This window comes from Chaetodon trifascialis, chromosome 7, assembly GCF_039877785.1.
Source record: "Chaetodon trifascialis isolate fChaTrf1 chromosome 7, fChaTrf1.hap1, whole genome shotgun sequence".
NCBI lineage: Eukaryota > Metazoa > Chordata > Actinopteri > Chaetodontiformes > Chaetodontidae > Chaetodon > Chaetodon trifascialis.
Window position 1 is genome coordinate 20,464,354 of NC_092062.1, and position 19,031 is coordinate 20,483,384.

The following is a 19,031-nucleotide window of genomic DNA, read 5'->3' on the forward strand; positions in this document are numbered from 1 at the left end:
ATATCCACATTACATGAATTCTCACCTTCTCCATAAGTAGAAAAACATTTCAAATCCTCGCTTGCTCTAGCTCTAGCTATTAGTCAAGCCAAGGGTACGGGTCAGATGTCAGGGATTGTTGTGTTGTGTGTGTGTGTGTGTGTGGGGGGGGGTAATTCTATTGGCCATGGCACTCACAGGATGATGGTAATTGGCTAAGGGGAGGGGCAGGTCATTATAATCCAATAGATTGACTCACTGAGCATATTTATGGACTAAAACAAAATCTTGCTGTCAAAATGATAAGCATACAGTGTATCTGTCCTCTTTCAATACACACATCTGTAACGCATTAAATCTGTTATACCCCAAACCTCCATGCTCAATTATATCAGAAATAACAGTTAAGACAATCACAATTATGCTTGGAAAGACAAATCAAACAGACTGAAGATGTAAATGTGTCAGCCGAAGTGTCATGAAGTGACTTTGATGTGACCGCTCCTATAAGGTGATGGCTGGTGACAATAAAGATGGAGGTTTGCGTCTGTCGATATGTAAAACAGGACACCTTAAGTGCACGAGACAATAGTTGATGTGGAGGCTGAAAAGGAGAAGAATTTGGCAGCCCAACCACAAAAGCATAATTTGGCAGAGTGAGAAAAGAAGGTTAACACTTATTTATCCCAGAAAACAACCCGAGGCTGAGGACAGAAATGTTAGTCAAAGGAGGGCAACATCATGGCTCACGTAGGACAGGAAGGAGATCACGTATGAAGAAGGACGGCTGTGACGCTGATGTAAGGGTGCATAGGTGGGATTGGAGGTAGAGGGAGTTAAACTGCCTAGACAGATGGTAGGCTAGAATTAGACATCAGTGGTCAACTAAACCCATTGAAAGGCCACTACTGAAATAGCCAGACATACGGCTGGAGCTTTGAAATCCACCAAGGGTCGTGTTCACAGAGTTTCCAAGAACATGTAGTAAAGCAGTGTTCAAGTTTTATGACTCTGCAGCGCTCAAATACTTCTTTATTTTATAGTGACAAGGATACAGTGAAATGCATGGACCCTCTGCTGCTGATTGATATTGAGTTATTTAGTGAGATTAGCTTCTTGGATACACATCTCACACCACAAATGTATGACTCAGAATTCCTAGAGTTTCTAGATCATTTGACAGAGAAATAAACTGAGCTCTCTCATAAACTGTTGATGTCCATGATATTCTAGATGTCCAGACTCAATAGAGAAAATTAGGAGCCGGGGGTTCATTTTAGACAAGAGCTCAGCCACCTTAAATCCCGCATTAACCGAATTAACCCCGTCATCCATGGTAGGAGTGTGTTTCCCCCTGCCCTCCTTATCTCTCACTGTCTTACTGTTGAGGCAGACGCTCAATTCCCCCGCCATCATCTTTGCGCGCAGCACACAGGTAAGCCTCCTCTGCATTTCTGATCATCCTCACAGTGTCATTTACTGAGCAGTGTCAAATATTTAGGATTTCATAAGTGGATTGTACCGTATGTGTGATTCATTTTTCACTTCCAGGGTTTCTTCGTTGGACTCTAACGTCAGCAGGAGAGGTCAAGCCAGTGAGCAACAGCATAGTTTCTTCAGAGGAGAAGTTCAGGTGGCACAAAGGAAGAAAAACTCAGGTGGCAAATATTTGCCGGTGAGTTTGTCAGAACTGACACATTACTAAGACACTGAAAGCAGCCACCATGGGAAATACCACCAGTAGCGCATTATCAAAGGAGATCCTGGAGGACCTGAAGCTCAGCACCAAATTCACTGAGAATGAGATCTCCCAGTGGTACGAGAACTTTCAGAGGCAGTGCCCAACGGGACGCATAACACCGGAAGAGTTTGAGCAGATCTACACCCGCTTCTTTCCTGAGAGCGATGCCAAGAGCTACGCCCGACACGTGTTTCGCTCCTTTGACACCAACGACGACGGCACTTTGGACTTCAAGGAGTACATCATTGCACTGCACATGACCTCCACTGGGAAGACGACCCGAAAACTGGAGTGGGCCTTCTCGCTGTTTGATGTAGACAAGAACGGATACATCAACAAGACAGAAGTGACGGAGATCTGCCAGGTGAGAGGGATGCATGTGGAAGACAGTAATGATGGTGATGAAAGGATGAGACGCTCAGACCACGGTTCTAGTGTGACTCGTTCTAAACATTTTCCCTCCTCAGACAGACATTCATCTTCTCTTATGAGGAGTAGCATCAAACTATACTGACTGGAAGTGCAAAAGACAGAAAGGCTGTTGTATTTTACCACAACCTTCATTTTTATTGCTGCCATCGATGTAAAATATCAGAAATTCAAACTGTTCATCTTGAATTTTGAGGTGTTAAATATACTCTAAGGTCATTTTTGAAGCAATAATTGATTGGTGGACTGCATCATATTGTCAGGGTTTCTTGGTATTTTGCTCTCTCCCTTTAAGGACCATTTAAACTGAGTTAATATTTATTGGAAAGAGACCACCCCTCTCATGGTATGTAGGTCTCAGTACTAATTACCAGCCCAATTAGCCATCCTATTTGAGCCCCAAACTCCTTCTAATCTCTGTGATTACAGGTTTAGTTCTTAGACAATGTAGGCTGGCCTACTCTTAAATAAGGCTACTCCACTGGAGGGACTGCCCATCGTCCCTGGATCTAGTCCAAATTTCTATTATTCTCTGGGCTGCCACTTTGGACTGTTAGATTCATTTAAGGTAATTACAGTATAATAGTTGTCAGTCGTTGTTTTTATATGACCCAAACTCAGTCTGATGGAGGCTGTGAGGTTTCAAGACAAATGAAATAGAATTGTAAGAGGTTTAGACAGATCAGCTGAGGATCCAGCTGACATTGTAATGGGATTTAGTTCCTGGCCAACTGGCCTGAGTCCATGTGCATCATGTTCACAACCACTGCACAAAACAGCCACATTTTAAAGCCATCCTGCCAAAAATTCAGCAACCTGCAACAGAATTTGACTGTGTGGAGAAGTAGGTAAAAACAGATCTGCTATATGCACAGAAGACATCATTACTATGTAAAGTCCAGCGATACCTGCTTCTATGTGGGTTGAAGAAGGCCGTACGAGCCCATATTAGTTTAGTATAGTATATGCCACTGATATGACAGTGAACTTGTAAATACAGGGTATCTGCCTGTTTATGCTTGATACAGATCTGGTTCCATGTTGTTATAACTGACCAGCAACTACTTGCCATCTACAAGCTCACAATGTGAACTATACAGACCACAAGATCAGAGGGGCCAATGGAGGGACAGTCCAGCGAGAAAAGAGATGACATCCTGGTGTTTGGCCTGTGGCCTGAGTCTTGGCACTAATCCATGTTAATCTAGGTGTCTTAAATGTGGGAGATGAGTGCCTCGTCTCTAAGTGGGACACACACTTAAAGATGTGAACCTAAAGTGCGCAGTCATTTACAATCTGCTGGATTCCAAGTGGCCCACTGCAGATTAACTGTCTCTGAAAAATGACACACAGGCCTGAATGTTCTGCGTCGGGCTGCTTGATTATTCAGTTTGACACGGCCGGTGGATTTTTAACTTGTACCTACATGTAAATTGTGATGACGAAGCCCTCCGGGATTGCTCTTGTGGCTGCATGTGGAAAGCAGATCATTTGTCATTTAGGGATTGCAGGTTATATTTTGCGTAAGACTTGGTTGTATTCAGCCAAATCAGGGACGAGACATAAGACAATCACAAGGAGAAAGTCTTGGAGAAAGCCTTTCTCTAAGTGTCAAGCTGTTTTGCATCAGAAGCTCAATAGACCGCACATACAAACAAGACACTAATTAACCTAAGAGGGCTGTGAACTCTTGCTTTTTGGCTTGTACCCATTTGTTTTATGAGCTGTTTTGACAGTATATATGTATTATTTGTGTGGCTGAAATGATGCAGCATTTATCACCAATCTTGTACCCAACCCCCTCTCAGGCCATATTTAAGCTGATCCCCAAGGAGGAGCAGAGCAGGCTACCAGAGGATGAGAACACACCCGAGAAGAGAGCCAACAAGCTGTGGTCTTACTTCGAAAAGAAAGACAACGGTGAGGGAAATAGCACACATGTAGCACATGTGAATATATATTGTGTCCCCGGGGTGCATCACAGGTCACTGTGTTCTTAACACAGTGTACTTATTTTAAAGAGACATGAAACCAGCGTAAGCTCTCACTACCTTTCCTGAGCAGCTGTTCTTTCGTCGTGTGGCAAAGATTACATTTCTCAATCAGCTGTTTGTCTTTATAATACTGCAAGCAATAAATCCACCTGCGGTCACATCCCCAGGAACAGCATCACTTGTGTCATGCAAGCTTTATTATGTATGTACCAGCGATGGACCATGAAACCTCAAGTGACTCACTGCATTGCATGTTACCGTCACACACACACATATATGCACACCCACACAGGAGATAAGACCGGATTTCTTAGATGAGAGTTGCTGTATGTCTTGTTTACAGTTTTCTTCCCACTGTAACATCTCTGGCTCTTTCTTTTTCCCCTCACAGAACGACTGGCTGAAGGAGAGTTCATCAAAGGTGTGATTGAAAATGAAAATGCAATGCGTCTTATCCACTATGAGCCACTCAAACAATAAGCTCATTCCTAGTTTATCCCTCCTCCTTTTTTCTCATTAGACTCTTTACTTTCTTTGAAACTTGTGTTTTACCTTATCTCTCCCTCCTCTTTACTCCATTCCACTCGTTTGTGTAAATACTCCTCTCTGCAGTGTCTTGGTTGCAACTAACTTTTTCAGTAAGTTTCGCTGATGTCACATTACTGTTTTATGAATGTTTGTTGTCAATGTCACTTCTGGCATAGTGCTCCCAAAAGTGTACAGATTTTATGTAAAGCTTAATGCTATACACATATATATATATATATATATATATATATATAGTATGTGTGTATGTACATACGCACACATGCACACATATATGAAGAAAGGAATAACTAATATTTACTGTTAAAATGGTTCAAATTAAATTTGAATATAGTGTTATACCTCACTGTTAGCTCATTAAACCTTTTTTACAGAACTGGAAATGTCTTAATAGAAGTCGTAGCTCTCAAGTGTTGTACTTTATTCACTGTACAATAAATTAAAGGTTTTCTCATACATCTGTGCCTTCAAAATCTATTTATTTCTTTTTCCCAGGAAACGATAAATTCTCCTATGACCTAGAAACACACTGTGTAATATAACGCTGGTGGTTGACAAAACCGATGCTTTGGTTTTCAATTGTGTCCATCCCAGAGAGTAAATCCAATATTATCCCAAATGTATAATCTACAGACATTTAAGGTAAATACCAGAATGTAATATCCATTTAAAAACAAGTATTTCCCTGAAAGTGTGATGTTTAAGTGCAGATTGTTTAAGTGTGTGTGTGCATGCCTGCGTTTCTTTCCAACTTCCACCCTGACCCCCCGCAACCTGCTCCCCCGCCTCCACCGCTCTCCATCTCCATCCCTTCACATGCCTACCATCTCTCCTCACTCTGTTCCTCCTCCTTTCCATCCAACTCGGGATTACTGGTTTACACATAATCTTCTGTTCAACATCAGAGAGCAGACTTTTCAAAATCTCTGTAATCTTTCTAGCCCTATGTGTCTATCTTATGGGTTTGTCTGTGCATCTGCAGCGGGAGCATGTTTGCTGAAGCTTCTGGTATACATGCGTTGCATCCAAATGCTGTATCTGTCAAACATTTATGACGAGAGAGACGATCTTGAATGCTGAATGCCCCACTCAGATTAATGAGGATATATTGTCTCTTAATCTACAGGACAGGCTGTTCCGTTTCGGTATCAACAGGAGAAGAAACATCCATCCCATCTATGCACTGAAAAGCTCAATGAGATGACTGTCGTCCTGATACATTGCATGTTAATATATCAACAATAAAATTATATAAATATTTATACGCATTTACATATAGACATGCATTTACTTTCCTACCGTGAGGCACTGAGAAATACCCAGAACACGTGCATGTCAATGTGACCTATACATACATTGTGGTCTTTACATTTTGATATGTATTGATTTCACTGTCCTTCAAGCGCAGTTAGTATGTCCCAACTTCAATCAAAGTCAAAGTGGAAGAAAAGAAAAACAGGATTTGTTTGCTCACATTGATCCGTCTGCAGCATGGCGACAGAGCCTTTCCCTTTTTTCAGTTTTTCAGCAGTTTCAGTTGATGGATGTAAGTGATCCCTTAACAAGGTGAATCAACTCGGTCCATGGCCTCCTCCATCTCATCCATCTCTCTCTCGCAGTCTTCACACCCCTCTGGCCCACAGCCTCCTACTAAAACCAGTGTCGGTACGTCCCCATTTCCCACTCCGACCACGCTGCCATTCGGGGCCCACGCCACATCAATCATGCCATCTGGACACTGCAACAAGCCGCTGACGGAGTAGAGCCCACCACCTGGAACGACCTCGTCATAGGAAGGGGCGTGAGTGGCGGCTCTTGCTTCCTCCAAACGGAGCCTCTGTCTGCGACGGAGCTCGATGATGGTCTTTGTGTAGGAGTTGAGTGTGACCACAGCGGCGCCCATACAGCAGCTAAAGGACACCCAGGCAAGGCTGGAAACAGAGCACATTTAGAATAGTTAAAAAGAGAAGAGATGACAAGTATTTTATGTACATGCTTGAGGGACAACAGTTCGTATGCTGTCTCTAAAAAGCAGCCACATACGCAAACGACCAGCCATAGTCCCAGGACTGAGGCCTCCAGTCTTTAGGGCCCACAATGACCGTCATCTGAAATACTGTGGTGTACATCATATGGGCCACCATGCCAAGAAGACCTACATGTGGGATGCAACAACCAAAAACTAGACAGACAGAACAAATCTAAGTCGAAAAAACAAAGGTGACCATGCACATAGAGGCACTACATAAACACAAAGACTCACCTGATAACACGGTACAGATTGCGGCATAGGCATTGATTTTTAGCGAGTGCATCTCTTTATGGGAACACAAGACTTCCAGCCACATCAGTAAGAAGCCCATCCCCAGCAGACCGATGTATGTAAACTCTGAAATAACTGACAGCCAGAGCACACCTGCAACATTTCCAAACGCACACACAATGGATCCACGTGCATACATAGAAAGATAAACATTCAATAAAATAATAATGTCATGGTTTTTATATTTCAGCAGGACTGACACACAACTCACCTTGCGTTTCTCCAGGTGTTAGATCTATAAAGCTTCGACATTTCTCTCCTGCCAGCAAAATGTGCAGACATGAACAGAAAGTAAGACCCATGGAAATACATGTATACTAGTAGAACAGTGTAATATTGTGATCAGCTGTAAGTGTTTTGTTTTGCGGTCTCACCATCGCTGTGTTTCTCACAGCTTTCCCAGAAACCGGTGTGAAAGTATCTGAAAGCAAACTTGTCTTCTCCCGTCTCCCAGATGTAGTGAACCGCGTTGGCTAGTTGCCTCTGTCTGATCTTGGCCAGCTCGTCTCTCCTGGCTGGAGACAGTGTGCGGTTGAAGGGGTTCTGAGTGGGACTCTCTGTGTGAGAGCACAGCGGGGTCACAATGAGAAGAGCATTTTGGATACTTTTATTTTTTATAGCTGCTTATTCCTTATATGCATAATGGAACACAATCAAAAATGCACTAGGTAGAGTGTCTCTTCACAGATCTTTAGACACAGAGACACCAACCCATGGACCCAGAGGCAATATCATGCAAGTATCAAACAAACAGGACCTTCTTCCTGTGAGATGCCTGCATTGACAACAGATATAGTACATGCATGGACAGGCCAGCAGAAGCACAAACACAGAGAAGTACATACTGAAAATGCATGCGTGCCTCACAAACACTCAACAGGTTCTTTGAATATTTCCACTATCAAAACCTTAAAGCATAAAAAATTCAGAAAAGCAATCAAATGAGAAACACACACTTTTGAATGCACGTGTTGAATCATTAGAGCATCTAGAATGAGAGACGGACGCAAAACAGTGAGAGCAAAACACCTGTAAGTCTGTTAATGACACTGCTGCCTCTGTGTTGTGCAGTCACATTGTTATCCCACGTGCATTTGTAAATCTGGTTTAGAAGCATAAGGAAGCCACCACTGTAAAGGTAGCTCCCTCTGTACAAGAACACAAAGTTCACATAGGGATCATAGTTGATTCCTTTATGCAGGAAGAGCTGTTAATCTCATTGTGGATTAAGTGTATCTGTTGAGAAATTAAAAAGCCAGGCAGCAGGCAGCGTAAACCTCTCCTCCATGGAGGAATAAACCTGTGGGAGCTCCCCTCACACCCCACAGATTAATACTAAGCCATAATTAAGTTCACTGTGAGACTAAGGTATGGGCAAAAAGAGATTAAAAACATCAAACCAAGGACAATCAGTTTCCAACGGGGGAGAAGCCTATCAGTTTATCCACTCAGATTAATTCGAGGTATTGGTTGTTATGCAGTGATGGTGCGAAGATAGAAATTCAATACTTGTGTAATCGGATTCAAGAGTCAAGGCCAAAATTTTAGGATGGATTTTGTATTTTCAGCACATTTTGGAAGACTTACTATGAAATGATGCACTCGAACAGAAATGTGACAGACAGACTTAGTATCCACTTTATTTAGTGCACCTTGCCAATGCTTACTAGCTTTCTTCATTAGAAAGACCTTTGAATCGCATCTCACATTCTCACAGAGTTTAGTCAAAGAGAAAAATCTGCACTTGATCTGCTTTACTTGACAGTCTGCTGATGACCTGGTCAGTAACAATGTTTTGATTCATTCAAATTATGGCTGACTATTGCAAAAGTCTAACGCCGAGCAGACATCGTTGACGTCAGGTAGGATGAATCCATGAGCTCATGCTGTTTATGTTGCTGCACGTCAAACTGTGACATGCCCGCGAACGTGTTGCAACACGTATCAGGACCCGAATCAAAGCAGGAAACTCTTTGCACTGTTCAGGTGTTCACTGTGGTTTTGTCTGCTTGTTCTTTGGCAGCAGGAGGGAAACTTCACATCATCTTCTTTTTCTTATTTATTAAGCTCAAAGCTCAATATTCTGAAATATACCTTACTCAAGTATTGTACTCGTTGGTACTTGCACTTTACAAGAGCACATCGATTTTTAATGCACCTTTCTATTTCACTACATTTCAGAGGGAAATATTGTACTTGGCATCTATATTTACTAGTTATTTTGAGGTTTAATGTTCTACATAAAAAAATCATATGATCATCTTATGAACTATGGTGCTCAAGAAAAAGTTAAATAATTAAAATTAGCTCTTTCTCAATCACCCATAACACTGAAATGCTGCATACTTGTTAATGCATTAATCTGAATCTAAATGCAGGACTCTTAGTTATATTTTTATACTGTAGTATCACTACCTTTACTTAAAGAAAGGATCTGAATACTTCTTGTATCACTGCTATTTACATGTGTTGTTATTTGCATACTTGTTGTATCCTTTTTAGGTACAGAAAGCCTTTTTTTGCTCTTTTGTTAGTAGAGTTTGACCTCAAAAATCCAGGCAACATGGCTGTTTATGTGTGTGTGACACCAATAATCTTCAAAGTGTTGTTACCCAAGCATCTATTTCATAAAGCTGAACAGTAATTGAACTTCTTCACCCTGCCTGCATATTTGATCCTCTGTGAAGACACAAATCATTGTCAAAATCAGGGGGGAGCTGTTTGCAGAAATGGTGAGGTGAACCTCAAAAAGTGGAGAGTAATATAGATGTGCATACACAAATCTGTGTCCAAAAACAGTAAAAGAGCAAGCTAAGAGAAAAAGTAAAGCAACTGGAAGCACGACAATGCTGCACTAAACACCTTTTGGTGTGGAGAGGTGAAAAACATCTCAGTACCTGTGGTGTAAGGCTCGCTGTTGTTCTGACCACAGTTCTTCATTTTGACAGGCGACAGGCAGAGGGGCTTGACCACTTTGTGAGTACCCTCACACCAGTAAGAGGTACAGAGAGCCAGGATGGAGAGGGCCAGCGCCAGAGTGGTCAAGGTCAGGGAGAGCAGGGAGCGAGAGCGACGGGACATACGCTCCAGCATGGCCACACGGGAGAAGGGGGAGGCAGGGGGAGGCCAGAGAGAGAGATGGGGAGGGAGAGGGGACACTCCACGTGGGAATAGGACAAACGAGACAGAAGGTGTGACTGCAGTCACAGATGGAACCGACAGGGTAGGACAGATGCTTTGGAGTGGTTGTAAAAGGTGATGAGGTGCCAGGTTTAACTGGAAAGCGAAGATAAATGTGATGTAACCGTGCAGACAGGAGATGACAAAACACAGCTGACAGAGAGCTACTGTACAGTCAGTGTGATTAAAAGAGAAGATAAAGAGACTGAGAGGGGAGGGAGTGAAGTTGATACGTGCGGCAAGATGGACAGATGGAACCAAAGAAGTGAACAAGAGGGCATTTACGTGCACGGTGATTCACGGTAAGAGAAATCAGTGGGATGCAAGGACATGACAGTGTGCTGGCCAGACAGCTTTACTGTGACCTCTTGCTATTGATCCCTGTGCTGAATGATGTGGCCATACATCCCCTGACCTCAGCACTTGTAGACCGTCTTGTACACACTAGATCTGTGTCACTGTACCGAAAAAAGCACAAAGGTCATTTAAAAATACTAGAATTTATCACTAAAAGTTGTGTATCTAAGGAGGAGATGCGGGACATCCTGAAATGCAATTCATCACCTAGCAAGAGAAATGGCGGATTGGGACACACAGAGGCTAAAACCAGGGTGTCCATATGGTGACATCTAGTTGTGTTGAATGTTCCTTGGCGCAGTTAGAGTCATAAAACTGCCGGAGGTCACAGAACACCTTCAGCTGTGTTTATGAAGAGGGGTTACGAAAGAAAAAGTGGTGTGTGCTATCCCGTGACCCAGGCTAATACCTCCCTGCTTCCTGATTAACACACTCAGGCCTGACCCTGCTGCTCATTACGAGCTCCACTGCCGGACCCTCTGCAGAAGACAAGACGGAGGGGAGCAAAAACAAGAGATTACTTTTTTGATGAAATTATGGATAAGCCACCGATCTAAATGAATTTTTTGCTAGTAATCCCTGATAATCTTCTTTACTCTGTTTGTGTTAGGTGTGTTTCAGTGTGAAGTTCATTTTCTGACCATGTCTGCTGTTTCTCTCTCATGCAATGTCTCCCTGTCAGCCCACAGCCCCTGAAATACAAGAGCGTTAGTTAGACCAAGTGAATTGGTGCATCTACTGCACACAGGAGCAGACCTGTGGTGGTATCTGATATCTGGGTGGTGACAAAAAATACAGCAATTTTGGAAAAAAGGACATGTGTAAAACCTAATAGATTCCCTCAGTGAGATCAAGGAGGCTACTAAAGACAAAAATCTACAATCTGCATAAATCTGTGAGTTTCTGCACATAAATTTTTATCAGGTGAACAAATAAATAAATAAACATAAAAAATGTGCAATATGTGCAAGATTTACAGTGCCCAAAGAATATGGCCAGCCTAAATGACTGCTTTCTGTGATTGCTACTACTACTGTATACATGGTATGTGTCCCTGGTTTTCAGATGACCTGACCTCTGTATATTCCCTGATGTGATCACCAATATTTTCTCCAAAGTCAAGACAATTTTTCTGCTCAGTAAACATTCCTCTTCAATCAGTGATAACAAGCTGAACATACAGGGCAGTGACCAATATACGTCTGCAAAAGTTGACAGCATAGACAAGCTGGTTGGAGGCTAATCCACACCAATAAAACTTTTTGCTAATCTTATGAGAAAACTGCAGATTTTTTTGTTCCATGGACGCAGAATTCAGTGGTGAACATGACTGCTTTTCAAATGCTTTGACAGGTTTGTCAGTTTAGACAAATATATGTATACTGATCATACATCATTTGCCACATTCGATCGGCAAAATATCTGAGAGCTCCATCTAGGTTTAAATAAGAAAAGCAATGCATGTCTCATGAATTTTGAAGTAACAATTATTTTCTCTATTAATCATTTAGTTTATATCTGTCAGAAAACAGTGAAAAATTATATTTATACATTATAACTTTCCAGAGCTCTCCAAGGTGAAATCTTCATATAAATTGTTTTATCTAAACATCAGTCCAAAACCCAAAGCTCCTCAGTTTACATTCATACATGAAAAGCATCATATTGTTATTTTCTTGTAAATCATTAATCCATTATATAAAAAAAAGAAGTTGCTGATAAACTTTGACTTAATTGACAAATCATTTCAGCTCTAATTATTTTAAAATAATCAGTGACAAGTACCTACCAAAGAACTTTTTCTTGTCCCTTGTAGTACTTCAGGTCAAACTTGAGGTAACTAGTGCAGTAAAACAACTCTGTTGGTGGTCACTCCTTTCACTCCTCTAAACCTTCAATCCTCGGTTATCTCTGCCAAAAAGCTCCTTAAGAACTTGATTTCAGTTGCTCCATCTTGATTCTTCATGTGACTACCCTCTTTATTGTTTCCTTCTGTATCTGTCACCAGTATTCCTCCTCCAAGATGAGCATCAGTGACCCTTACCTCTGCAGCTGCACTCCCTCCCTTTAATCCTCCCAGCCAATAGTCGACAGAGATGAAAGACTGCTGCAGCAGCTGAGCGTCTGTCTCCACGCCACTCTACTCTCTTTTCTGTCTTTCTTGGGAATTTATGTCACAAACCCATCCCGAATCATGTAATCCCTCTAAGTCCATCTGTTACTGTAGTGCCCCCTCTCTTCCTGTGTCTGTTCCTTTTAGAGGTGGTGCCTCTCTAAACCTTTATCACCAGTTTAAGCCCCCCACCAATTTGACTTTTAGTGGGTTTTCAATTATTACACTAAGAGTATAAAACTGTGAACAAACGTGTCCATATGAATGGACTTGGCTTTTTTTCTCCTTAATCACCAGTGCTGTGCAAAGCCAAATCTTGTGCCCACTAAGTTAAGTGTTTACATTTGGGTGCCAAATGTGATGCCTTAAAAACTGTGGAAGCAGCTTTACATAGTCATAATAATTTATTTACAATATGTATGTACAGAAAAACTGAAAGAAATCAAAAGGCAAAAATGCAAAAACAACACTGTGTGCATGTTTGGAGGACGAATTTAAGAAAACAGGGAGTCCAAAATGGAGTTATAGAAAGCAGTTTAACCCCAGGCTTGAGATTTACAGTAATGTAGAACCAGCTTGCCATCGCTGCCAAAACACTGAAAAAGAGACAGAGAGAGAAACACATACACAAAGGTAAATGTTAAATAAACCGGTAAGACGGAGAAGTGATGTGACACTACAGACCCAGAATTTTTGTCCTGATATTGACCTGCTGAGCAGTGAAAGCAGCGGGATGATCAAAGGTCCACTGTGAATTCTGGACTTTGAGCTCTTTGCTGTTACTTATCAAGCATTAATCAGTGGCCTGGGATTTTGGCATGTGCAACGTGGAGCTTCCCTGTCATTGCCCCCTCTGCTGGTCAAAGCTCTACATGGCCCATTCACTTCTATGGGCTGGGCCACAGACGCTTACCAATTTCATAGGCTACTATTCTGACATTACATTAAAGGCTAAGAGACTAAAAGATTTATTGTTGGAAATATCACCTCAGCTGAAGCCCGACTTGGTCGAAGTTTATCTGTTAGAGCTTGTATGCACAGTAGTAAAGGGAAAAGGTTATATGTATTACCTTCTTACTAAATGTTATATACATTAAAGCTTCAGACAATCTGACTCAAAACGTAAACAGACGTTAATGTTCTTGAAAAGTTCCCATCTGTGCTCACTGATAAGGCTTGGCTTTGACATTTTACTTACTGAATAAGTAAAGCAAAACAGGACTTAAAGTTATAATGTTGGCAAGTAGTCTAGCAAACATGAATAGACTTGTCCTTTGCATGTACATGTGATGGCACTGTATTTGGAGACATGGTTTAAGTTTAGTTACCGGCTTTTTCTGAGCTTTCTCAGCGAATGGAGCTGTTCATCAAATATCTGTTTGTTGATGATGCAGTTGAAAGCACAGAAAAAGCTAGTAAGTGGACTTGCGGAGATGATTTTTCTACACACAAAGATCAAGAACGAGTCTCCAAATTCACGTTTGAAGTAGATTACAAAACAACAGGAGGACAAATGTGACCAGTGTTTATCTGCTGTTTGTTTCTCTTGGAAATCATCATCGCAAATTTTTTTTTAATTTGTTTTAGCTTAAGGAAAATTAGCTTTAAGTATTTGACACTCGACTGTAGCAGGCAATAAAAATGGGTGTTTATATGTACTCACATCAAAGAGGATCCCTACATCTTGATCCGGTGAGGGGGCAAAAGACTGGTTAACATAAATGAACTGGGGGGGAAAAAAAGATACTGTTATAGATAAAAAGCACTGAAAGACCTGAGGCATGCTTTCCAGGCCTCTGTTCAAGTCACGATTCTGGGAAATGAAAAAGCTGGTCAACCAACTTCATCCTCACCAATTGTTCAGTTGCATCAAGCTTGAGGAAACGAGAGATGAACTGAGACAGGGACTGCACCGTCCTCCCTCTGTCCACTGCCCACTTCTTTGTTTTCATTATAGGAGTGTCTCCCACAGCCTTCAGCAACACATCAACTACAAGAATTGAGAAAATAAAAAGTGAACATTCTGCCTGACTGCTCCAGACAAATCTGAACGTGAACAGTTCAGGGAGAGTTTCTGGAGAAGAGTTGCTTAAATCCACTGACATATATCTGCCAATAATGCTGTAAAAATGTGATGCATCCCCTGGGCTTTGTTATTACAGCCTACAAATCTTTTTGTTGAGCATTATTTTCTTCCATTTAATCACTTCTAATATGTATTTAAATATTTTAAAGTCCTGATTTAAAAGCCTTGAGATTCATTGTTATCAAATGTAATGATGAGGATCTAGTGTGACTGAAAACGTGGCCTTACTACTAATAACTTACACTGGATCTACATGTAGAGACTTCCTTTTTTTTAACCATGTAATTACCTTGTTATAATTTTAAAATGAAAGTTTCTGAATGAAATCCAAAAATTTTACACACTAAGGTTTTTAGAGTCATTTGATCTTTTTATTTATAAAAGTTTAGAAAATGTGCATTAATAAAAATGGCTGTGCAAAGCATACCCTTCAGGAATAAACTGAATCATTAAAAATCAAATATTCCCATCCTATCTCAGTTACATCTTCTGTTCATTTGTACATTGTACACAAACAACATAACTGTGTCCCCATATACAAAATGATTGCCCATTCACGGCCAGTTTATCTGGACATATGACATGATGGACTACAGTCAATGCGTAAATGCGTCATTTCGTTTTTATTTACTGTGTGATATGATTACTTTCACTTTAACCTAAGATCTAGGAAAATTAATAGATTAGAACTGGACGTTTGGCCGGTTAAACTGTATAAAAATCACACTGCATCTTGCTGACCCTGATTTGAATCTAAGGGTTTCATCTTGGGGTTGTTAGGAACACGCCAACCTGCATCTTGTATGATATAATTATTTGGCAAATTCGAGTATTTATTGTTATTTGGCAAACAGCGGAAAGCATCCTTCAATTAAATCTCACATAGCTAATGTAAACATCAAAAGGAGAGTATTTCTTGCAGTCCTTGAACAAACTTATTTCAAAGCCCAAAACGTGAAACAAGGTGCTTTCATAAAGTGGGCTGCGACAGTTTGATAGTTTTAAGCTACTGTTAGCCGGAGCTTGTTAGCTTAGCCTTTTATGTAACGTTACATGATGCGTAATACTAATGGTATTGGCGTGACATGTATTTGATAACTTAAGGAAATACACAGTCTCTCAGAAATACATATTCTCTACAAGCAAAAAGATGAATGTTGCTTTCATATATATAGCATTAGCTTTAGCTATTCCCAACCCAGCAGTACCACGTTATAAGCCAAATGTTTATTGGCTTAAAAGAAAAAAAACTGCCTTTCTATTGGTCTGAATCGCTGTCAATTGTCATAACGTCACACACCCGGAATTGTTTCTCATCGCACTAGCAACAGTCCTTGTAAACACATATTACTTCATAATTAAGTCGAATTTTCAATATATGACATTTTCTTACTTTTTTTCTTCTCTTCATTTGTCGTCGAGTCGTCTGACGGTGGCTGTGACTCTTCTTTTTGCGTTTCTGTTGGAGACTCGGCATTGTCAGACATCTTCAGGTGACCAGTTTTGGTTAGTTATGGTTCCCACCCACACGAGCTAGCAAAGCGATTGGCGGCAGACCCCGGCTGCTATTGGTTCAAGGAAACATCAATCTCTAAAAGACGTAATCCGATTGGTCAATACCAATCTGGAAATGCTGTTGAACTTGTGTGTCCTCTTTGCTACATGCTAGGTTAAGTATTGTTTTGACTTTGGAATATATTTATTAATACTGTATTCGTTTCCTAACGAATTCAGATGTTTGTTGTTAGTTTGATTAATCTTGCTATCTGCTGTTTTTGTGTAATATTGAATGCACTCTTCCTCTTTCACCTGCAAGTAAAATGGATATCCTAACGTGACATTTTCTGTTGGTGTACAATTTCACAGAAGTTGTCACATGGGTCGCAGTACTTTAACCTGATAGTTGATTATTCTCCAGTCCTGTGAACCTGTCACCCACTCCGCCTCCTCACAATCACGACATTCAAGCAACAACAGTAAGTTAACTTTCTCACGTTAAATTCGTTCAAATGCAGCTACAATTAATGTGTGTTAAGCTATTATATTATTTGGTCTCGAAGGTTTTCAAGACAGTGCGACAACATGGAGGAAATATTTCCTCCATGTTTGCACCATTGCGACACATAAAACATACAGTGAAGTTGAGGTTCGTTCTCAAAGCTGTAATCGAACAAGTGTTATTGTTGCTTCAGTCATATATTAATATTCAGTGGCCAGTCATCTGCAACACTGTACCTTACATATCTCACATCAAAATATGTGGCATCGATCACTGCATTTGAACACAACTTCTTGTTGTTTTTCTGTGATCTTGTTCTTGCAGTGGCAAAAATTGGCAGACTCTCCACCAAGGACGCAGTCCTCTTCCTGTGTGACATGCAGGAGAAGTTCAGACCCAACATCTTCCAGTTCACCAACATTGTCAGCAATGCGGCCAGAGTGCTGCAGGTTGGAAATACTCACCTCCACACAGCCTCAGACATTCATTTGTAAGTATTCATTAATTGAAGGAACCGATCAAATCTGCCTGCTCTCTCCACCTTCGCACAGGCCAGTCGCGTTCTGGGCATCCCCCCCATTTTGACAGAGCAGTACCCGAAAGGCTTGGGTCCCACAGTACCAGAGCTGGGAGCTGCGGATCTCAAAGCCCATTCTAAAACTACATTCACCATGATGATAGAGGAGGTGGAGAAGGAGCTGCAAGCCCTGGGGAATCCCAAACAGGCTATACTGTGTGGAATCGAGGCTCACGCCTGCATTGCAGTAAGACCGCATCATTGTTTCTGCTTGTTAGTTGCTGAAATCAGCGTTAAAAAAGACGACACAAAGACAGCTGGTAGCTCCTCACCTGTAATTGGTGAATACATTTGTGTCCATGTTCATCTTCTACTCAGTATGGAATTGAAATTTCTTACCATAGTTATCAGGAAACACAATGTTTTTTGTAGGTTTGCTTCCACAGTTGGCTTTCCTACCGTTCCAGAAAGAAGGCTGATCATGCTCATACACTTCAGCATGTGTCTTATGCATTCTTGCTTGAATTCTTCATTTAAAAAGAAAATGCTGTTTTTATCAGTGATGGCATTTATCCTCAGAAATGAAAAAAAAAAAAAAAAAAAAAACTGAAACAGCCACTTACAAATTTTCAGAGATAGTTTTTAAAGTGCGTCAGAAGGTGTGTTTGTATTACATGAAGTGAACAAAAAAGCCGGTGTGCCGCGGAGCTCCCACAGCTGCTTGAGTTAACGAGGATTTCTGCTTCTTGTCTCTTCCACAGTGCACAACATTTGACCTGCTTGAAAAGGGGATGGAGGTTCATATTGTGGCCGACGCTGTGTCATCCAGAAGGTATCTGTGTACTCTGTTTTTTTCTGCTCTGTGCCACCGTTATCACGTGCTGTACATTAAAGGTCCAGTGTGTAGGATTTAGCAGGATCTCACAGGATGTAGGAGAACATATATTGGCTCTAAAAAGCCCTGTGTAGAGCCAGTGCTTGGTTTGTCCATTCTGGGCTACTGTAGAAGCATGGTGGACTCTGTTGAAGAGGACCCACTCCCCCTGTAGATATGAATCATTGTAAGTTAATAAAAACACGATTCTTAGCTTCAGGTGATTATACACAAATATAAAGATAGTTATGAATATTTCCCTACGCACTGGACCCTTAAATATACATTTGTTCTTGCGTGTGTTACTACTTTTGTGTCTCCCTCTGCAGCCAGACGGACCGTCTGTTTGCTCTGTCCCGACTGAAGCAGAGCGGAGCTTTCCTCACCACCACCGAGGCTGTTCTGCTGCAGCTGGTTCAAGATGCTAAACACCCCAACTTCAAGGAGGTGCTTATTACAGCTGCTCTCCGTCACACTCCTGAGTCATTTCTGTTTGTTGAGCTGTGTCATAAATGTGTCTCTGATGTTGCTCACAAGTCGCAGGTGACCTTATATGAGCATGCTGCAGGGACACTTCAGTCCCAACTGTTGCACTTTTTCGATTGAATTGGGAGTGTGCTGCCAGCTTAAGTAATAAAACAGATATTCTTTCAACTTTTTTGACAGATCCAGAAGCTTATGGCCCACCCATCTCCTGACACTGGCCTCCTCGCCTTCTTCAGCGCTCTGTAGGGAGATCATCAGCTATCACTCTGTTCCACAGCATTTCCCAAGTCCCAACATCCTGATAAAGTGCTTCAATAAAGTGATGCTGCTGCTTTAAATTTGGCCGACTGTGCTTTTGGATTCATTTCTCTGAAATGTTTTTAGGTCAAGCTTGCAGGTCATTCCTC

At 41.3% G+C, this 19,031-nt stretch overlaps 4 protein-coding genes across 4 annotated transcripts; 2 read left to right on the plus strand and 2 right to left on the minus strand.

Moving 5' to 3' along the window:
- Positions 1-1,516: 1,516 nt before the first annotated feature.
- rcvrn2 (recoverin 2) lies at positions 1,517-4,899 on the plus strand. Its single transcript, XM_070966331.1, has 3 exons — positions 1,517-2,084; positions 3,958-4,069; positions 4,535-4,899. The coding sequence occupies exons 1-3, from the start codon at positions 1,704-1,706 to the stop codon at positions 4,621-4,623; spliced, it is 582 nt and encodes a 193-aa protein (XP_070822432.1). The 5' UTR covers positions 1,517-1,703; the 3' UTR covers positions 4,624-4,899.
- A 27-nt stretch (positions 4,900-4,926) lies between these two features.
- LOC139333712 (germ cell-specific gene 1-like protein) lies at positions 4,927-11,237 on the minus strand. Its single transcript, XM_070966329.1, has 7 exons — positions 11,146-11,237; positions 9,910-11,028; positions 7,387-7,569; positions 7,224-7,271; positions 6,953-7,105; positions 6,733-6,844; positions 4,927-6,620 (listed from the first exon to the last, which is right to left on the minus strand). The coding sequence occupies exons 2-7, from the start codon at positions 10,103-10,105 to the stop codon at positions 6,248-6,250; spliced, it is 1,065 nt and encodes a 354-aa protein (XP_070822430.1). The 5' UTR covers positions 10,106-11,028; positions 11,146-11,237; the 3' UTR covers positions 4,927-6,247.
- Positions 11,238-13,122: 1,885 nt separating this feature from the next.
- On the minus strand, positions 13,123-16,255 carry atg12 (ATG12 autophagy related 12 homolog (S. cerevisiae)). Its single transcript, XM_070966332.1, has 4 exons — positions 16,142-16,255; positions 14,516-14,652; positions 14,326-14,388; positions 13,123-13,258 (listed from the first exon to the last, which is right to left on the minus strand). Exons 1-4 carry the CDS (start codon positions 16,233-16,235, stop codon positions 13,199-13,201), a joined length of 354 nt encoding a protein of 117 aa, XP_070822433.1. The 5' UTR covers positions 16,236-16,255; the 3' UTR covers positions 13,123-13,198.
- On the plus strand, positions 16,240-18,966 carry isoc2 (isochorismatase domain containing 2). Its single transcript, XM_070966330.1, has 7 exons — positions 16,240-16,417; positions 16,615-16,724; positions 17,072-17,196; positions 17,299-17,511; positions 18,026-18,096; positions 18,468-18,585; positions 18,805-18,966. Coding segments are annotated over exons 2-7 (594 nt in total). The 5' UTR covers positions 16,240-16,417; positions 16,615-16,723; the 3' UTR covers positions 18,871-18,966.
- The last annotated feature ends 65 nt before the right edge of the window (positions 18,967-19,031 follow it).